The sequence below is a fragment of the Rhinoderma darwinii genome, chromosome 13, assembly GCF_050947455.1.
Source record: "Rhinoderma darwinii isolate aRhiDar2 chromosome 13, aRhiDar2.hap1, whole genome shotgun sequence".
NCBI classification, from domain to species: domain Eukaryota; kingdom Metazoa; phylum Chordata; class Amphibia; order Anura; family Rhinodermatidae; genus Rhinoderma; species Rhinoderma darwinii.
The window spans coordinates 64,441,012-64,459,228 of NC_134699.1; the positions used below are offsets into that span (position 1 = coordinate 64,441,012).

The 18,217-nt window shown below is 43.7% G+C and overlaps 2 protein-coding genes across 3 annotated transcripts in view; both read left to right on the plus strand.

Annotated features, from left to right (window-relative positions):
• LOC142665937 (manganese-dependent ADP-ribose/CDP-alcohol diphosphatase-like) overlaps positions 1–18,217 on the plus strand; it is a 45,294-nt gene that overhangs the window by 1,282 nt on the left and 25,795 nt on the right. The window lies entirely within an intron of this gene.
• LOC142665935 (uncharacterized) lies at positions 4,503–15,071 on the plus strand. Of its 2 annotated transcripts, XM_075845755.1 has the most exons (6): positions 4,503–5,336; positions 10,863–11,753; positions 12,162–12,275; positions 12,514–12,573; positions 12,802–12,949; positions 13,084–15,071. In XM_075845755.1, exons 1-6 carry the CDS (start codon positions 4,509–4,511, stop codon positions 13,908–13,910), a joined length of 2,868 nt encoding a protein of 955 aa, XP_075701870.1. In that variant the 5' UTR covers positions 4,503–4,508; the 3' UTR covers positions 13,911–15,071. The 2 variants fall into 2 exon arrangements, with proteins under 2 accessions (XP_075701870.1, XP_075701871.1); XM_075845756.1 differs by lacking the exon at positions 12,514–12,573.

Genomic DNA, 18,217 nt, shown 5'->3' on the forward strand with positions numbered 1-18,217 from the left:
TAATCCTGTACCACCCCATTATAAGGAGTTTTTCAGCAGCTTGGGTTCTGTATAGAGGAGGGGGAGGGCAGTGTAGCGATACCGGTTGCATGACTGAGAAATGGATGTTTAAAGCCCGTGTCGCTGCCATCACAAGGCGGCCCATTGGTGTTCCAGGCTCTCCACGCTGCCAGCCCCGCCCCTCTGCTCTGTGCGGCGGCTTTAGTGGTTTCCTGATTGGATGCTAGAGCTGTCACTCAGAGCAGAGACTGGCACTTGTGACCGTTGCATTAAACGTTCACTTCCCGGTCGTGAAATTTGCGTGACCAACACAACAAGTATCACTACCCTGCCCCCCCCCCCCCATATGGAGCCCGGGCAGCAGTCGTGGGGGCTCCAAACTTCTACCACATTCCCTTTAATGCTGGTGCGTAGTAGAGTTGGCGATGTTATTTTTTTTATTTTATTTTTACGTCGTCTTCACCGCTTCGTTACAGACGCCTGATTATTATATGTGGCCAAAAATACAAACTAGAAGAGGCAAAATCTAATAAATATTTCCCGGTGATTACAAAAGGTAACGTGGACCTGTCCGCTGTAACTGAGGAGAAAATGAATAAGGTGGAAAAAAAGCAAAAAGTTGAGTAAGAACAACGTATGATCCCGCTGCGTGGGCCACAACCCGCGGTGGCGTAGTCCAGTGCATTTACCATCTTTCTTTTGCAAATATGAGGCGTATGGATCTGGCCATACTCGCGTCTCTTCCGCTTCTAACCTGTGCCCGGGCTGCGGCTGTTTTTTAGCCCGCGCTTCGCTCTGCATTCTATCTGTCATATAAAGTGACAAGCTGGACGAGGGGACGTGGCCAGGTAATTTGTATGTGTGGAATCGGACGGTCTCATAGTGAGGCTCCTAACCAGAGGTCTCGCTGCTGGAACCCCCGTGGATCGGCTGTTTGTGGTGGGGGGGCCTCAGTACTTGATCTTCTTGTATAAGACGGTGCACCCTCAAGACCATTACCTTACTAGATGTGGTGACAGAATGAGAAGAGTACGTGAAGAGGCGACGTCCAACTATAAACCCTTTCAGGAGGTTCTTCTGTCCACTCTTGTGTCTGGATCATGTATGTTCAGTCAAGGTGTCTGGTGGTCTCCATGGACGGGTTGTGGTGAATGGCCCGTCATGTTCTGTAACTTATTAAGAAGCGTCGGTTTACTCCCCTGGTCTATACAACCATTGACCCACGTAGAGGAGAAAATATTAAGATTCCTAGAGGACACGCAAGAGGACACAGACCCCTCAGGTTGCCCAAGGATTGGCACGTGCCTCGTTTCTTGACCTGGCAATGGCTGCCAAGAAGTAACCAGCTTTTCTTATTTGGCACATTGTCTTTGTCAACGCTCTACAATGGTGGAACCAATAGTGAATCGGTCAGGAAGGCGTGGAGCCAGCGGGTTCATTATCAACCTTCTTCACTTTATCATCAGCCATGGTGACGTTGTATCATCCGGGACCTGCCAGACACGATCTACTACATCGGACCAAACCTATACATGACTCCAAGTATCCCATATGTTCTCTGTGGACATCTGGTGGAACAATTATGGGATGTGTCTCAAACTCTTTCTTTTTTTTAAGTTATTCTAAAGTTTAACATCAATTGGCCTTGAAATTCCCTTGTGGGTCAATAGAATATTTTCTCATCCTGGAGAGGTTTCCAACCATGAGAAAGCTGATCGCTATTTCACTCGACTCCACCATAAACGTGAGTGGGGAGAGGTCCATAGGCGGCTTCAGACCCTTCTGCCAGTCGCTTATATTCCGCGAGAACAAAAGATGGGCAATATTGAAACCCAACATGCCCGACCTTTTTTTTTTTTTTTTTTTTTTTCCTTGACATCTGCCATTGGGGGAGAGTCGGGAGGTCCCCATACACATTAGTCTGCCGGTCCCGTTGAAAGTGACGGGTTCAGTCCTTCTGGACCGGCGTGAGGTTAGTAATTATGTTCTTGCTGGTGCCTCAAGTCCTAATATTGTAGAAGTTGTGTGTCTTTTAGGTGTAGTCACGTAGATTTTTCTGGGACAATTCATTCTGGGACTATACTGAATTGTCCACTTTCATAGTCTGTTGTATGTAGAACTCGCTAGTCCATGCCCACTTCTTGGTACCAGATCTGTTTTTGGCCAGGTATAGATGACGTTTCAGAGCAGGTGGATCAATATTATCTTGGAGCAACCACATATTCACCAATCCTGGCCCTCGGCTGTCCTCTGCACCTGTTTTTGTGCCATGGGCTTGTGTAAAGGGCACAAGGACAGGAATGCTTGAGCCTTTGTTTTTATCCAGTCACGCATTACGTACAGTATCTTGTCTTTACACGTTGTACGTGTCTGTTCACAAAGGCGATTATAGGGTATCCCAGTCTTAAGAAATGGATGGCCTGTCCTTTATTATGGTCCCTGCTTGTTCTATGAGTCACTGACACACTTATAGCGGCGGTTCAGTGTCACAGCCTTCTCACATTTACTTGAGCTTGCAACAAATGTGTAGGCGATTCACAGTACGAAGCAGAGCTCATACGAGTGATGTGGCCCCTTCAAAACAGGTAATCAGTGGAGGTGCTGAGTCTGACCCCCACGATCAGATATTGATGGCCTATGGGGAGGATAGGCCATTCATTTCTTAAGACTGGAAAACCCCTTTAAGCCCCTTACACTCAGTGGTTCTATGGCTCCTATATAGAAGAAAAACTTGAGTATAAATCTGCATATAATCGGCTATGTGAATTCTGGCTAGTGAGCCTCACTATATACTGATCCTTCCTGTTCTGTAGAGATCACTTCTCAGTATACATCTCATTACCATCACAGGCAGAATTACACTGACAGGTAACACCTATATATAGACGACACCGGATCGACCATTTATAATAGGCGATGGACACCTCCCCTCCCTGCACAATGACCCCTCAACAGGTCATAGAGCATGCCCACTACACACTCCCATATAAAGTCAATGGATCAGATCCTGACTATTGTTTCCTATGGTCCATGTGGCTGCTGTAAAGCAGATCTCTAAATGCTGTGAATAGCCGTTCAGAAAATAAAAAAAAAGTAAATGTTTTAATTTAGTAAAACAAAATATAAGCAATCCTTTCCCGTTAAAGGGGTTGGCCGCTTTCTAAATATATTAATGTCCTATGCCCGAATGTAAAAAGTTACCTAGCCTTACACCTGGGATGTCTTTGGAAATAGTGCATCCCCCACCTGGTCTGTAGCTTGCACTGCGGGGCAAGCGACCATGTAAACCACATCTGAGCATTGATGGACGCCGCAGTGATGTAATATATCACATGATCCCCGAGTATAACTTAAACGTTAGGGCATATGACATTAAAGGGTTATTCCCATCTTAGACCCTTACGGTATATGGACAGGATATGCCATAAATGTCTGATAGATGTAGGTCCCATCTCTGGACCCGCACCTATACCCAAAACGTGGTTCCCCGACCCCATCCCACTTAGGCGGTCGTTGCATATAGGTGGAGAGGTGGCCAGATTACGAAGCACCAGAGCTGGCCGTGCTATGCGGTGTCCATAACGCCCATAGAAGTGCCATAAATGTCTAAGATGGGAATATCTCTAATTGTTAAGGGGTGGCCAACACTTTTAAGGTACCGTTTTCTGTAAGACAGGAAGTCTAAAGTGTTAAAAGATTTTGGTAACTTTTTTGGTGCTGATCAGGAAGGTGTAAATACTGCAAGATTTTTGTTTTTCCTTTATTCATGAACGTTGGTGCGTCTGAGACCCTTCTACCTGGTTCTTCATGATTTCAGTGGGGGCATTGTCAGACGCAAAGTCTCTCAATGCCGTCTTCATATTCATGTATCCTAAACGTCTTGAGCCGTGGACGCTTAGAAACGTACTCCAGTCCATGGATGCTCTGGACCGGGATGAACGGCTTGGACTGAATTGGATGACCCTCGGTAAGTACGTCTATTCTACCAGTGGTTTATGGGTTTGCTAATTCACAAATAGGTTGCATCTTCACAAGATGTCTGGCTCTCCTGTGTACAGGCGATGACCGGTCCACTCTAAACGCCAAAAAATCCATGTAAACAGAACCATTACTGATCCTGATCATCTGCAGAAAATTAGTGGACGGTTTTTCGTTAAAAACAAGAAGTTGGCCATACTTTTCCTTTATGATGAGCTGGAGTACATAGGTGGACGGGACGGGCAGATGTCTCAGACGGCATCTACTTGTGTTTGGTCACCCTTCTATCGACAACCTATATAGAAACGTCTTTAATAAGATATACAACAACATTTGATAGGCCACGCTGGTAGAATTGGGGCATCATTTTCTCTAAGATGATGAGGTACCTGCTCCCTATTGTGTGAGATGCTTTAGTTAAACCGTTTTTAGTCTCTCACTATTCCTCTATTTTCATCTTGTCGAATGAATAGTTTTATTAAAGAGAAAAATGTTGTTTCTTTTGTCTTAATCTTCGCAGGGGGACAATCATGCCCAGTTGTATTGTTTTAGGCTGCCCACACAAGTGTGGCAAAAAGGACTCGTTTCCGGGAGTCATAATGCATGCCTTCCCCCGATCCCTGGATCGAATCAAGGCTTGGCTTCTCCGGACTGGTCAGATATTTGAAGACTTGGACGGATTGGCACAACGGATCTACGATGGAAAGAAGAACAACGGACATCGCCTTTGCTCCGCACATTTTACAGTAGACAGTTATAAAGCAAATAAATCCCACAGCATTCTTCGACCTGATGCCCTCCCAAGCATTTTCCCTCCGCCTGGGGTCCATCACAGCCGTAGACGGGCACGGAAGCAAAAAAAAGATGTTTTGAGTCAGCTTTCCAACTCGCAACCTCACTTGCTTTGGCAAGAATCTGCTAGAGGAGAAGCCTGGACGGAAAGAGAGTATTTGTTACAGGGTGCCGAAACCCAGACGGACCTGTCCTGTTTTGACAGAAGAGATCTTCAACAGTACGATGGATCTTTACCAGATAAAGAGTTTCAGCATCTTCTTCAAGATCCTCATCGTGTCCTAGAACACTCTGTGCCAAGCGGCCCTCAATCTCTGCTTTCGGGACTCAAAGAAGAGCAGGATCAACTGCCGTATGCTGAACATGAAGATGGGACCATGCCGGCACTACAGGAGCACCCAAGATTGCTGACTTCTATAAAATCGGAAAATATTGATGAGCACCTGGAAGACCATCATACGGATGCTATTCGTCGCATTGTAATAGACTCGCCCAAGGAAGAAGACCACCGCCTTATGTTCCATGGTCTGGAGGACCAGTCTCATCCAGAACAAGGTCCCCTTGAGGTTAGTATGAAGGATACAACTACAAGCATTGGATGTTTTTGGTGAGGAAAGTTCTATTCACGTCTGATTTTACCCAACCCATGCCAAACCTGTTCATCTTCCACCAAGAACCATCTATAAAATCCACCGTACCCAATCATCTGTACCCATACCCAATCATCTGCACCCGCATATATGTCAGACAAAATGTTTTACCAAATACCGGACAGGTCATTGAACGTCATTGTCTACAGTATCTAATGTTCTTTCTGTTATTTATCTGCCCACTAATAAACGTTTGGGTTCTAGGTTTGGGTACGACAGTGGAGGGCTGTCTTTGGCTCCCAAATTGTGTTAATAAATGTCTGGCACTTCTGGATGAAGGGAAGGCATGTTACATGCTGGTAAGAACTTTAACCATTTCCCGTCTCCAATCTGTAGCTATACGTACAAGGCCATTTCCTGTACAGCTGGGGAATAAATCTACAATCCATCTCATCTTCAATGGCAAATATCGCTGTATCGCACCTTCCCATTAATGTAGAGCGGACTCTGTATCGGCTCGACTCGCCAAGTGATCTGCTCGTATTCATTCGGGCCGTTGATTGAAAATGACGTCACAGGTCTCTGACAGTTACATGGGAGAGAGGAAGATGATGGTCGGACCCAATCTGTATAAAGAGCACATCTAATAGAGATCTGATGGCCACCAGCCATTACATCCCTACTACGTGTGATCTGCATACTAAGAAAAGACCGAGGGAGAATTATATGGTTTTCAAACTTTTTTGGTTAAAGTAATTTTATTAGATGGTAAAAGGAAAAAAAATGGAAATTTGAATACTTACCATTTTTTCCCATTTTCCTCTCTTTAAAAGTAATGATACTGGTTGTATTTGTCACATATTAACCCCTTCAGGACTGAGCTTGTTTTGGCCTTCAGGACAGCCAATTTTTCAAATCTGACGTGTCACTTTATGTGGTAATAACGTCTGAATTCTTTCACCTATCCAAGCGATTCTGAGATTTTCTCGTGACCTATTGTACTTTATGTTAGTGAAAAAAATTGGTCGATAAATTCAATATTTGTTTGTAAAAAAACAAAACACCAAGACTTGGAGAAAATTTTGCAAAAACTTAGCATTTTTATAAATGTCAATGTATCTGCTTGTAAAATAGATAGTAATACCACACAAAATAGTTACTAATTAACATCACCCATATGTCTACTTTATGTTTGCATCGTTTTTTGAACATTCTTTTATTTTTCTAGGACGTCACAAGGCTTAGAACTTTAGCAGCAATTTCTCACATTTTCAAGAAAATTTAAAAAAGCTATTTTTTCAGGGACCAGTTCAGTTTTGAAGTGGCTTTTAGTGCCTTATATATTAGAAAGTCCCCATAAATCACCATTTTGAAAACTTCACCCCTCAAAGTATTCAAAACAGCATTCAGAAAGTTTCTTAACCCTTTAGGCGTTTCACAGGAATTAAAGCAAAGTAGAGGTGAAATGTACAAATTTGTTATTTTTTTTTGCCAAAATTCCGATATGCCATTTTAGTGCATAATATGTTGTGCCCAGTTTGTGCCACTGAAGACAAATACCTCATAAAATATTAACCGGGTTCTCCCGGGAATGGCAATGCCATATATGTGAACGTAAAGGGCTGTTTGGGCACGCTGCAGGACTCAGAAGGGAGGGACGCCATTTTGCTTGGTAGTAGTTCTGTTTGGCGTTTTGCTGGTATTTCAGGGGCATAATAAGAGGGTATAATAATGGGGTAAATAAAAATCCGCAGATGTGTGGCCGTTGTCGCACTGAAATGGCGCCCGATCTTATCCGCCATATTCTGAGAGCCAGAACGTCTTTATTTTTTCTCCACCGGAGCTGTGTGAGGACTTATTTGTTGTGGGACAATCTGTAGTTTTCATTGGTACCATTTTGGGGCTCTGACAATGTTTTTTTTTATTTTTTTATGGCGTTTTACCATGGGCTATAAATGACCATTTTACTTTATTCTGCGGGTCGATACGATTACGGCGATACCAAATGTATATAGTTTTTTTAATGTTTTGCAGCATTTTACACCATAAAATCACTTTTTAAACTTATTTTTGTGTGTCACCGTATTCAAAGAGCCGTAACTTTTTTAGTTTTCAGTCAAAAAAGCTGTGTAAGGGCTTGTTTTTTTGTGAGATGGGTTTTAGTTTTTATTGGTACTGTTTTGGAGTACATGCGACATTTTGATCACTTTTTATTCTATATTTTGGGAGGGGTGGTGATCAAAAAATAATCATTCTAGCTTCGTGTTTTTTTTGTTTTTTTTTTTCCCGGTCTTCACCGTGCGGGAAAAATATTATTATAGTTGAGGTCGTTACGAACGCGGGGATACCAAATATGTGTGCTTTTTTTTTTTAATGCGTTCATTTTTTTTTCCTATAATAAGACTTATTATAGGAAAAAAAGCATTTTCTGTTTGTGACTTATAACTTTTATTTTTTACATTTTTATTATCATATTTTTGTTTTTTTTTAACTTGTCCCACTAGGGGACATTTAGACTTGCATCGCTGCAGGAATACATTACACTACCTACGTAGTGTAATGTGTTCTGTCATTGTGACGTGACTATCACTGACAGGAAGCCTAGGAGGACCAGCCTCTGGCTGGTCCTCCTAGGCTTCCGTACATGACAGCCTGGAGGCCATTGTCTGGCCTCCGGTTGCCGTGACGAGGATCGTCAGCCCCCGCAAATACATGTGGGGACTGCCGATTTGCTCTAAACCTCTTAAATGCGGCGATCGCAATTGGGGTTAATTGCCGAAATCAGTGGCGATGGGCCGCTGATTGGCAGCACGGAGAGCAGGGCAGACACAGCACCGCGTGGTGGTCAACTGTTAGGTGCGCGAAGTTACTGCTCATAAATGCATCGTCCGAGCTACCAAGCTTTACCGTATTCTGGACCCACCTCAGTGGGCAGACTACTCTCAGCAGAGTTGACTGGGAAAGAGGACGACAAATACCGGGATAGCTGAAGGCAATCATAATTCATGAAGGCCCAAATGGAACTCGGGACATTGTGGAGAAACTGAAAACATACATAATAAGACTAATTACAATAATCCTGACCCTACAAAGTTCGTTGTAGACCAGATAAAAATAAACCTCGCGTGTGTATGTGTCATCCTCTTCACCTTGATGTTTTCTGAGCACAATTGGCCTTTCCAACGAGCTCCCAGTCCGAGCTTCAGTCTAACTTGTTCCATATGTGGAAGATTTAGCTTGGTTCAGTCGAGGATCCACTTATTTGCTTTCCTGGCTGTTCCATGTTCAGTTCTCTTCTATGAATTTCGATTCGTCTTGTCAAACTAATGAAAAATTCCATTAAAATTCTTTGTCTTGCTCTCCGCAGGTGGACAACAATGCCTTATTGTTTTATTTCAGGCTGCCCACACAGGTGTGGGGAAAAGAATAAGTTTCCGGATGTGATAATGCACGGTTTCCCCCGATCTGTAGATCGGATAAAGGCTTGGCTTCTCCAAACAGGGCAAACGTTTGAAGACCTCAATGCTTTAGCTCAGCACATCTCAACCAAAAATGACAGATATCGTCTTTGTTCAGCACATTTCACAACCGACTGTTATATAATAGATGAATATTGCAAAATTCTAAAACCTGATGCCCTCCCAAGTATTTTCCCAGTTTATCACGACCTTAATGGGACCGTTTTAAAACGGCAAAGAAGGAAAAAAAACCTGAAGGTTCTGGTCAACATTCAAATCCAATGAATGCAAGACTAAACGCTTGTTCATTACAAGGTGTTCAGACTGATCCATCTGACACCCAAATCCATAGACCGTTATTGGAGAAAGTACTTTGAGACCCTGTCCGTGACATGGTAACTATCTTACCCAAGAAAGAAGGCCTCCTCACATGCCAGTATTTGGGCAGCTCTGTTAACTCTACGGACCGGACAAACTCCAGAGGTACAGATTACAGGCCCCACGAGGTTAGTATGATAGAAGGGACAGTATTGGATGTAGTGGAGAGGAGTCCTGCTAGACCGGCAACCATGCGTCTCCAAGATCTGTATTCTATTATATCCACAACCGCTGATGCGTCGTTTTATTTGTCAATTAAGTAATATAGTTTACTATATTATCTCACCTTGCACAATTGTTGCCAGAAGGTAAGCCAAGATCTAAATCTGGTACTATCTGACAGGCACAGAAGCTTCATGACGCCACAGCCGTAAGGAAGGCTGGTCAGAAAACGGTGGTGGATGACCCAAGCAAACAACAGTGGGAGGAGACTCTGGACAACCAACCGTTCTCAGCACAGCAAAGAGACCGTCCAATGAAAGTCAGAATCTGTTCTGGGTGTTGAACATCATCTCGGCAGGCAAACCTGAAGTTTGCAACCTAATCCCGATCTTTAGTGGAGAGTAATCCTCCTAAAGGTCATGCCCAAGAACCTCCAGGATCATGCACTGAGGGACAGATTGTACCATCTACATTGGAAGAAGCTGTTTGTTTTTGTTTTTTTGGGTTTTTTTTTTCACTGGAATGAGCAGACAACCCTTCATTGGACTACGCAAAGCTGCTTTTCAATATTACACGTGATCGCAGTGTGGAATTCTGGTTGTCTGAGAAGATCCTATAAATCTGATGGACTTCAGGGTCCACTTTTGAACGGTTTGTCGTCCCCCCCCCCGGTTTATTTTTGTTTTAGAAGATGAGAAACTTGTCCCCAATTACTCCACAATATTCGCCATTGATGGGCACTGATGGCTTCAGTATGACAAATTGGTTTAATATAGAAAACACAACCATTATTTCTGCTCTTTAGCGTTCGTTGTAAGGTTCCCGATCCTGGTGACTGGTTATAACTCATCGTCCTGTGTCGTATGATGATGATGCTGCTCCTCCTTATCACATGAGTCGTGTCCTTATTCTTGGCCACAGATCAGTATAAACCCCATATTGGTGTGAGAGTCTCCAGTGATAAGTCATTGCTGGACCATCAATTATGATTTGTGTCTTCTGGAAATAATCGAGTATTAGGAAGAATATCCATTACTCCTGTAATAACTCATGACGTCTGAGAGATACATTATAAGAAGTAGGTGGGAGAGATGGGACTGGGTCAACGGATGGTGATTTCTCCTCTTCGTCAAGTGTCCAGATTTCTGAATTTAGATGTAGGGATGGTTTTCTACTATGGGTTCAGTTTATAGGAATATCTCGTGATTGAAGAAATATACGGTGGATCACTATCTCAAGTCCTAACCGTGAATAACCGTCGTCAATTTACAATTTTTGAAGTGATGGACTAGACTCTTCTCCGCTCCCGTGTAATTTGAGACGTTCTGCCCATCAGTGTTGTCATGTTATGCACATTATCCGTATTCGCACAAGGTTCTGGTGGGAAATGTAAACCTGGGTTGCGTCACTCAAGAGGAAAGAAGTTGGTCCTTAGTTTAAGGCTTGAATGTATAAAACTATGAGTATATGAAAGTAAATTAACCTTGTCCTTGTAATTTTTCAGACAGGCGAGATGCCGCAATGTATTGTGAAGGGCTGCCTGCATTACGCTGGGTGGAAGTACAGCACCCCTGGAGTGACTCTACACATGTTTCCTAAGGACTTGACCTTGATTAAAAAATGGCTTCTACAGACCAACCAGGACTTTGGTGACCTTGACTTTTTTGCAAAGGGGATTTTGGAGAGAAAGACTGGTGTTTTCCGGATTTGCTCTGCCCATTTTGCCCCAGAATGCTACACTTTAGATGGGTCACAAAAAGTACTTTTGAAAGGTGCTATTCCAACAATATTCCCTGAGCGGGATAAACCATCTAACAGAATTGAGCCCGCGGTTACTCCCGTATTACAGAATATTTACCTGCCCATAAGTCTGTGGACAAACAATGTTTCTATGGTATCAAATATAGCTCTATGCGGCAATAACCAACTGATAAATCCTGGCATTAAAGCTAATCAGGACAACAATATAATCACTGATACTTTTGGGGTTAATGTCGGCACGTCAACAGCAGAATCTAAGCCTGAGGAAAGGCCCAATGAACATGTAAATCCCTCAGCGCCAGATTTTGGCAAATGCCCCCGTCCTAGCCTTGAGGATGCCAACACATGTGCTGGTTTACCAGATGGCATGCGGCATGAACGGCTGAATACTGCCACTGAGACCGACCCAACGTTCCCTGACTTGCCCAATAAGAAGGTAGATCAAGCAATCCAATGGCCGGAGTATGAGAATAACGTGGATGGAGAGCCATGGAAAGTTCTGCATGATCATTTCTACAAAGTGCCACGTGGCACCAAGTATCCGGGTATGAAGCGATGCTCGCTCACAACGGAGTATAAGTCAAAGGATGGTTTTGGGGGCTATTGTGACGGCAGTCATTCGGAGAGCGAACTGGTGAGTTTACCATTTCTTGAGATTTGTTTAGTCTAAAGGAAACCCTGACAACCCTAATAGGTCAGTCTCTGAGTTAGCGGCTTTCCATCCATTGTCTTCAGTAGTTGGGTTTCTTGTCCAAACTTGCTAATGGGTTTTCCCTAAAACCCTGTTTGTCGGGAAGGAAAAAAAAAAGTTTACATGGTCCAAGGGGTGTCTCGTGGAGATTCCATCAAGCATTGACCTGAAGCAACAGGGTTCTTAGTGACCACTCTACTTAAAGTCGGCACCCGGTAAAACTGTAGATAGCCTTTAAGGAGAAAGACGAAACGCTATTCTGATCAGCTGAAAAAACTTGCAGAGACTTGAGTAGTTGTTGACTGGCAGGCCGATGTTTGGTGACTTCACTTTCTTCTGTCTCCCCCATAGTTCTCAATGTTGCGGTACGTGGCCCGCGTCTTCACAATTGATAAAAATAAGGACCTGAAGACGGCAAGAATCTTAAACCAAGCCTTGGAGATTGTCTCCCTGATATCTGGAGAGGTGAGCCCCTCTTCTTCTTCGACCTTTGATGATAAATCACGCTTGGACCCAATGGTCCTTTAGGCTTTAGATTTCAGATGTTGCCCTTCAGAATTAGAGATTGGCTGTGTTCTGGGTCCATGGATGCCCAATGACTGACACTTTTTACAATATCTTTTATCTGGCTTTCCCCTTTAACTTAGAGTTGATATTAGTCAGTGTTCATATTTGGTGTATTTTTTTCATGATTTTATAACAGGAATGGGTCACCGTGAACAAGAACTCCATCCATAAAGGTGTGCACCAGCTGACCGGAGAGGTGAGAAGCCATATTGCCTCATGCTAGTGACGTTTCCCAGAATTTTCCACGAGAGAATTGAGAAAGGCAGTAAATGTATATAAGGGGGCAGCACTGAGTAAACTTCTAACCGTTACCGACCTGAGATCAGGCGTTTGTTACCGAGGAGCCCGCAGGCCGGTGCCATCAGAAGTAAAACTAGAAAATGTCTACTCCATTGCCATTTAATATAAAGCGCATGTCTTACAGTTTCCTGTGAAGTGTGGTGACGTGGCCGTCTACTTCACAATGGATGAATGGAGCTATATAGATCAGCACAAGGAGGACTATGGGGACTTTGTTACAGATAATGTCCCAATGAGTCGCACGTGGGAAGTCCCAGAACACTGGGATTCTGGTAAGAAATTGCCTTTTTTTTGCTGTACTTTACAATGCCGGATGTAAATCTCCCATAATACACTGCTCTGTACAGGCCCTTCACAAGCAGCTTTAATTGTGAATAGAGTTTTAGACTCTTCTCTGTTTTGTCAGATCCCATGACGGATGATGATGATGATGAAGAAGATGAAAACGTGGAGAATTTCCCGCAAAGACAAAGCTCCTCAGATTGGGAACCAGACAGTGACTGGGCATCGGAGGATATTTACGACAGCCTCGAACAAAAATCAAATCACTCCGAGAAAGGAAGCGGCAGATCCTCGGTCTCCTCTAAGAAACGGACAGGGGATCAGGCATCCAGTAAGAGCCCCGAGAGATCGTCTTCTGCGGAAGGGCACCGCATGACTCACAGGTGTGATCAGTGTGAAGAGGCTTTCCCCGACACACAGGCTCTGGAGACGCACCAAATAACACACATGGAGAAGTGTGAGGAGTGCGAGGAACTGTTCAGCTCGAAAGCAGAACTCATTAAACACGGAGCCGAGAACCACGCCGTTAAACGCTACGCCTGCACCATCTGCGGCATCCAGTACGATTACAAATCACAGTTCGTTATACACCAGCGAGCGCACACCGGAGAAAAACCCTTCCACTGTGATGCCTGCGGGGCAAAGTTTGGCCACAAGAGTAGTTTACTGGTCCACCAGAGGAGACACGCCAAAGGAAAAACGTTTAAGTGCAGTAAATGCGATAGGCGGTTCGACAAAAGAAGCGAGAAGGCCAGACACGAGAAAGTCCACGAGCAGGAAAAGAAATATAAATGCAGTAAATGCGATTGGCGGTTCGACAACAGAAGCGAGAAGACCAGACACGAGAAAGTCCACGAGCAGAAAAAGAAATATAAATGCCGGAAATGTGGGAAGACGTTTGTACAAAAGGCGGCTCACAAGAGGCACAAGTGGGACCATGATGATAACTGAGGCTGTTTTGTATCTCGGAGACGACACTCGAGTGTTTGGCTGTTGTTGGTTTTTTGCTATTTACTTTCTAGGTTAAGTCAGGGAGTGAGACCTCTGTTGTGGTAGTCGCATCATCTCCATTGCAGGACAGCAATTTCATGGTCAGGGCAAGGCTGTTTTTGGAAGCAAGTCCTGCCTCCTCGTAGGCTTCAGGTGACTGGTGGAGCCCGGGCCTCTGGCTATAGTTTGTTTTTTTACACCACTATCTAGCACATTCCAGTCTTTATAATGCTACTTTGATTTTCATTTCTTTTTGGACAACAGATGGCGCTGTATGACTTGAGTGAATGTCCATTGGACGGCATAGATGAGACCACTCCTACAACTAGTATCTAAAGGGGGGTTGTCAAAACGTAGCAATCCTTTACAATTTTAAAGAGGGACATGCAAATTCAGATTCTTAAAGTGACCAGAGCTGTGCCAAAAATTAGCTTCATCCAACCGTGAACAGCGGTAGGAGCCGTGATCGTTCTGTGGAGGCCATTGATTTGTGATCAGTTGATCCAATGACCTGTCCAACTCCTTATCCTGTGTTGAATCCACCAAGTTATTATCACGTCTGTGGCTGCTTTAAGGGATTTGGATTGAGACATTTATTGGACATGCTTAGAAATGACCCCCTGCTCGGTATTGCTGCTAATGAAGAACGTAAAATGCCATACAGGATTAAAAAGACTTGGCTGCTTTGTTACAAAAAACAGTGCCGCAGCTGCCTACAGGTTGTATGTGGTACTGCAGCTCTGCCCCATTTACTTCAGTGGAGGTGATCTGCAATACCAGACACAACCTGTGGACAGGTGTGGCGCCGTTTTTGGAACAAAGCAGCCATGTCTGTACCATTCCCAGACAACCCCTTTAACATTCGCTGAGCATTTCATTGGACATTGCCATGGTGGGAACAATATCATCCAGGAAATCCTGATCGGGGCAAGGTATCTGAGCACATGTGCCCAGTGGGATGGAATAATTGTCTGATTGGGAGTCTACGATGTACTGTGTATATATGAGGGCAGTAGTTTTCTTCTAATAACTAGTACTTCCTTATTATAAGGTTGTGGAGACTCGTCGACACTGGAATTATATATTATATTTTGTATGTTTATGCAACTTGTTTAATAAATCTTTATCCTAAAAAGAAAATAATCGGGGACTCTAATATGGCTGTTTAATAAGGTCTGGTGTAAATGGGATGAGAAAAACAGGGCTGCTTTTTTTTTTTTTTTTTAAACTGCGCCACACCCACAGGTTGTGACCGGTATTGCAGCTCAGCTACATTCACTTCAATGGTGCTGAGCTGCAATACCAGACACAACCTCTGGACAGGTGCAGTGCTGTTTTATAAAACAAAGCGGCCATATTTCCCGGGTTCCTGTACCCCCGCTTTCATTTGCATCACCCTGGATTGTATTTTTTAGGGAAGTTCCCTTTTTTTTTTTTTTGGAACAATTTTTTTATTAATTTTCATAGAATTACACATATGTCACTCCAACGTAAGCTTGAAAAAGAGAGGAAGAAGAAAATCGATAATCATGAAATAATCAAGTTATCAAATCATAACCATAAAGCCAGCATCAAGTTTCGGTTCACATTATTCCAACTAGCTCATTAAACTTGGTTGAGGAAAAGGGCTAAGAATCCAATTACTCCAAATATTAGTGAATGTAGAAGAGGAAAAGTTGCCATATGCTATTATTTTCTAAGTGTTGATTGATGAAAGCAGTTCCTGAAATGTAGGGGCACAGGCGCTCTTCCAATGTCTGGTCAAGACTAATTTGGCCATAACCAAGATTTTACATGTCAATGGCCTGAATCTGGAAGGAACGACCTCCATGTGTATGAAGAGCAACGCTAAATAAGGGGAAATGGGAATCTTAAAGGGAATGTGTCGCTAGAAAAAAAAAAATATGTTGTTTTTTTTAGTTAAACAGTTAGTGTATAAATGATTAGACATTGTGCTAATTTTTTCACGAGTCAGGAAATATTATAAATTAGATTCTAATGTATAACATTTCCATGTGCTGGTCACTAGAGGGAGCAATACCCAAAATTGCAGCATTGGCATGTTGTAAAGCAATCTCATTGCTTTATGCTGCAAAATTTGAGAAGACACACTCGCTCTAGCGTCCTCACAGAATCCCCCCTCCGTTATCCTGGCTAGTGGCAGGAGAAAGGAGGGGATTGAACGGTCAAACCTCCTACACTGTGTGTCGCCATTTTTTGAGCTAACACACAGTGTAGTAGGTTTACATACAGTAGTAATCACACAGTAAAACACGTACATACACAGAAATAACTTACCTGCTCCTGCTGCCGCTGCTCCCTCCGCTCCAAGTGCACAAGTCCGGAAGCCGCGACCGGAAGTCGTCATCTTACTGTTTGGCCGCGGCTTCCGGTCCACAAGAAAATGGCGCCGGACGTCGCTCGGCCGAAGACCTTCCATTTGGACTGTGTGGGAGCGGCACATTCACTGTTCCCACACAGACGGTGTACGCTGCAGAGAATGGAACGGGTCCCGTTCGCATTCACTATGGGGCTGTATGTGCCGTATTCCATCTCTAGGTGGCGTTAATCAATAGGAAGGTATGATTTGAGAAGAGGACGTAAGTCTATTGATTCCTGTTGCAAGTAAGACCAGCAGGCTAGAGCGGCTGTCGTAAATGGAGAGATTTGGCGAGGGATTGGGACATTCCAAAATTCTAGAAAAAAAAAGTGCTTTCATACTAGAAGGGAAGATATACATGGATTCAATTAGTGTTTGAGGAGATTATCCTGCCAGCCCGAGCTAAAAAGTGCCACCAGAGCAGATTTTAAGGAGTCTGCGGGCGATGATAACGAGAGTATAATGTCGTCCGCATATAGAGACCCGGTATGTGCTCTCTGCCCTATTTGTATCCCATGTATATTAGGGTGTGTTCTTAAGAGTTGTGCAAGTGGTTCTATAGATAGGATAAACACCGATGGCGATAGTGGGCATCCCTGCCTGGTACCATTAGTTATTTGAAAGCTATCTGATAACACACCATTAGTGTAAACCTTAGCTGAAGGATGTGAATATAAAGCCTTAATAGCCATAAGTATCGCCCCCTGAAAACCCATTTCTTCAAGAGTGGAAAAAGCATAAGCGCAATGAATGCGGTCGAACGCTTTTTCCGCATCCAAAGTTAACATAACAGAAGGGGTAATGTGACCGTTCTATATGATGTAACAGGCCCAGCACTCTACGTGTGTTATCTGAAGCCTGTCTTCCTTCCACATCTCCTACTAGGTCCTCTACTATCAATAAAGGCAGGAGGGGGGCAAATCTCATAGCCAAAATTTTAGCATATAGCTTAACATCCGTTTTCGATAACGATATAGGGCGAAATTTCTGAGGGGCGTCCATGGTTTTACCTGGTTTTGGGATAGTTACTATTAGTTTTCTGCTGGCATAAAGCCAGATGACATAGCTTTTTGAAAAAATCTGCTCATATAGGGAGAAAATTCCCTGCAAGGATTTATAATATACGTTTGAAAGTCCATCTGGACCAGGGGATTTACCGCTGGGCACTTGCTGAATTGCAGTAGCGATCTTTGCTTCCTGTATTGGAGAATTCAAGCTCACTAGTTGATTCTCGGAGTGTCGGTAGGGCCAGGTTGTGAAGAAAGTTTTGTATGTAAATTACTTTTTAGTTTGCAGTTACCAAGCGAACCAGATGAATGTTGGACTAGTAGAACCTGTTCCTCTGGATATATAATGTCTAGTTCCAAGGTAAATTGTCAGAATGAGGCGTCCTGCTGAGGAATGTCCACTAGGGGCAGTATTTGTAAATGACTGTGATCGTGTCCTTCAAGGCTGCAAGTAGTCTACTAATGTCCTGTCAACACGCTCACCTACACAGAGAAATCCACATCACATGGCCTCATCCTTCACCGTTTTCACGTCAGTTTAAAACGGATCCGTGTGTCAGTTGTGACATCCGTGTGGTTTCCGTTGTCACTCCGCACCCGTTCCCTTTTAAACGGACGCTGTGCTTCTGTTTGCCTTCCGTTTTAAACGGTCCGTTAAATTCCATCTTGCGCGTTGAATGCAGGGAACTTTGGCACGCCCTGCCGTTGCTTCGGATCCATGAAAAGCAGACTGCACACGTGTGCCGTCCGTTTTTTTTTTTATTTTTATGTACCCATAGACTTCAATGAACGACAGACAAAAGTAGGACATGCACTACTTTTGACGGAGCGCACGAACGGAACTGTCAAAACAAATGAAGTGTGAGTGGCCCCATAGAAAT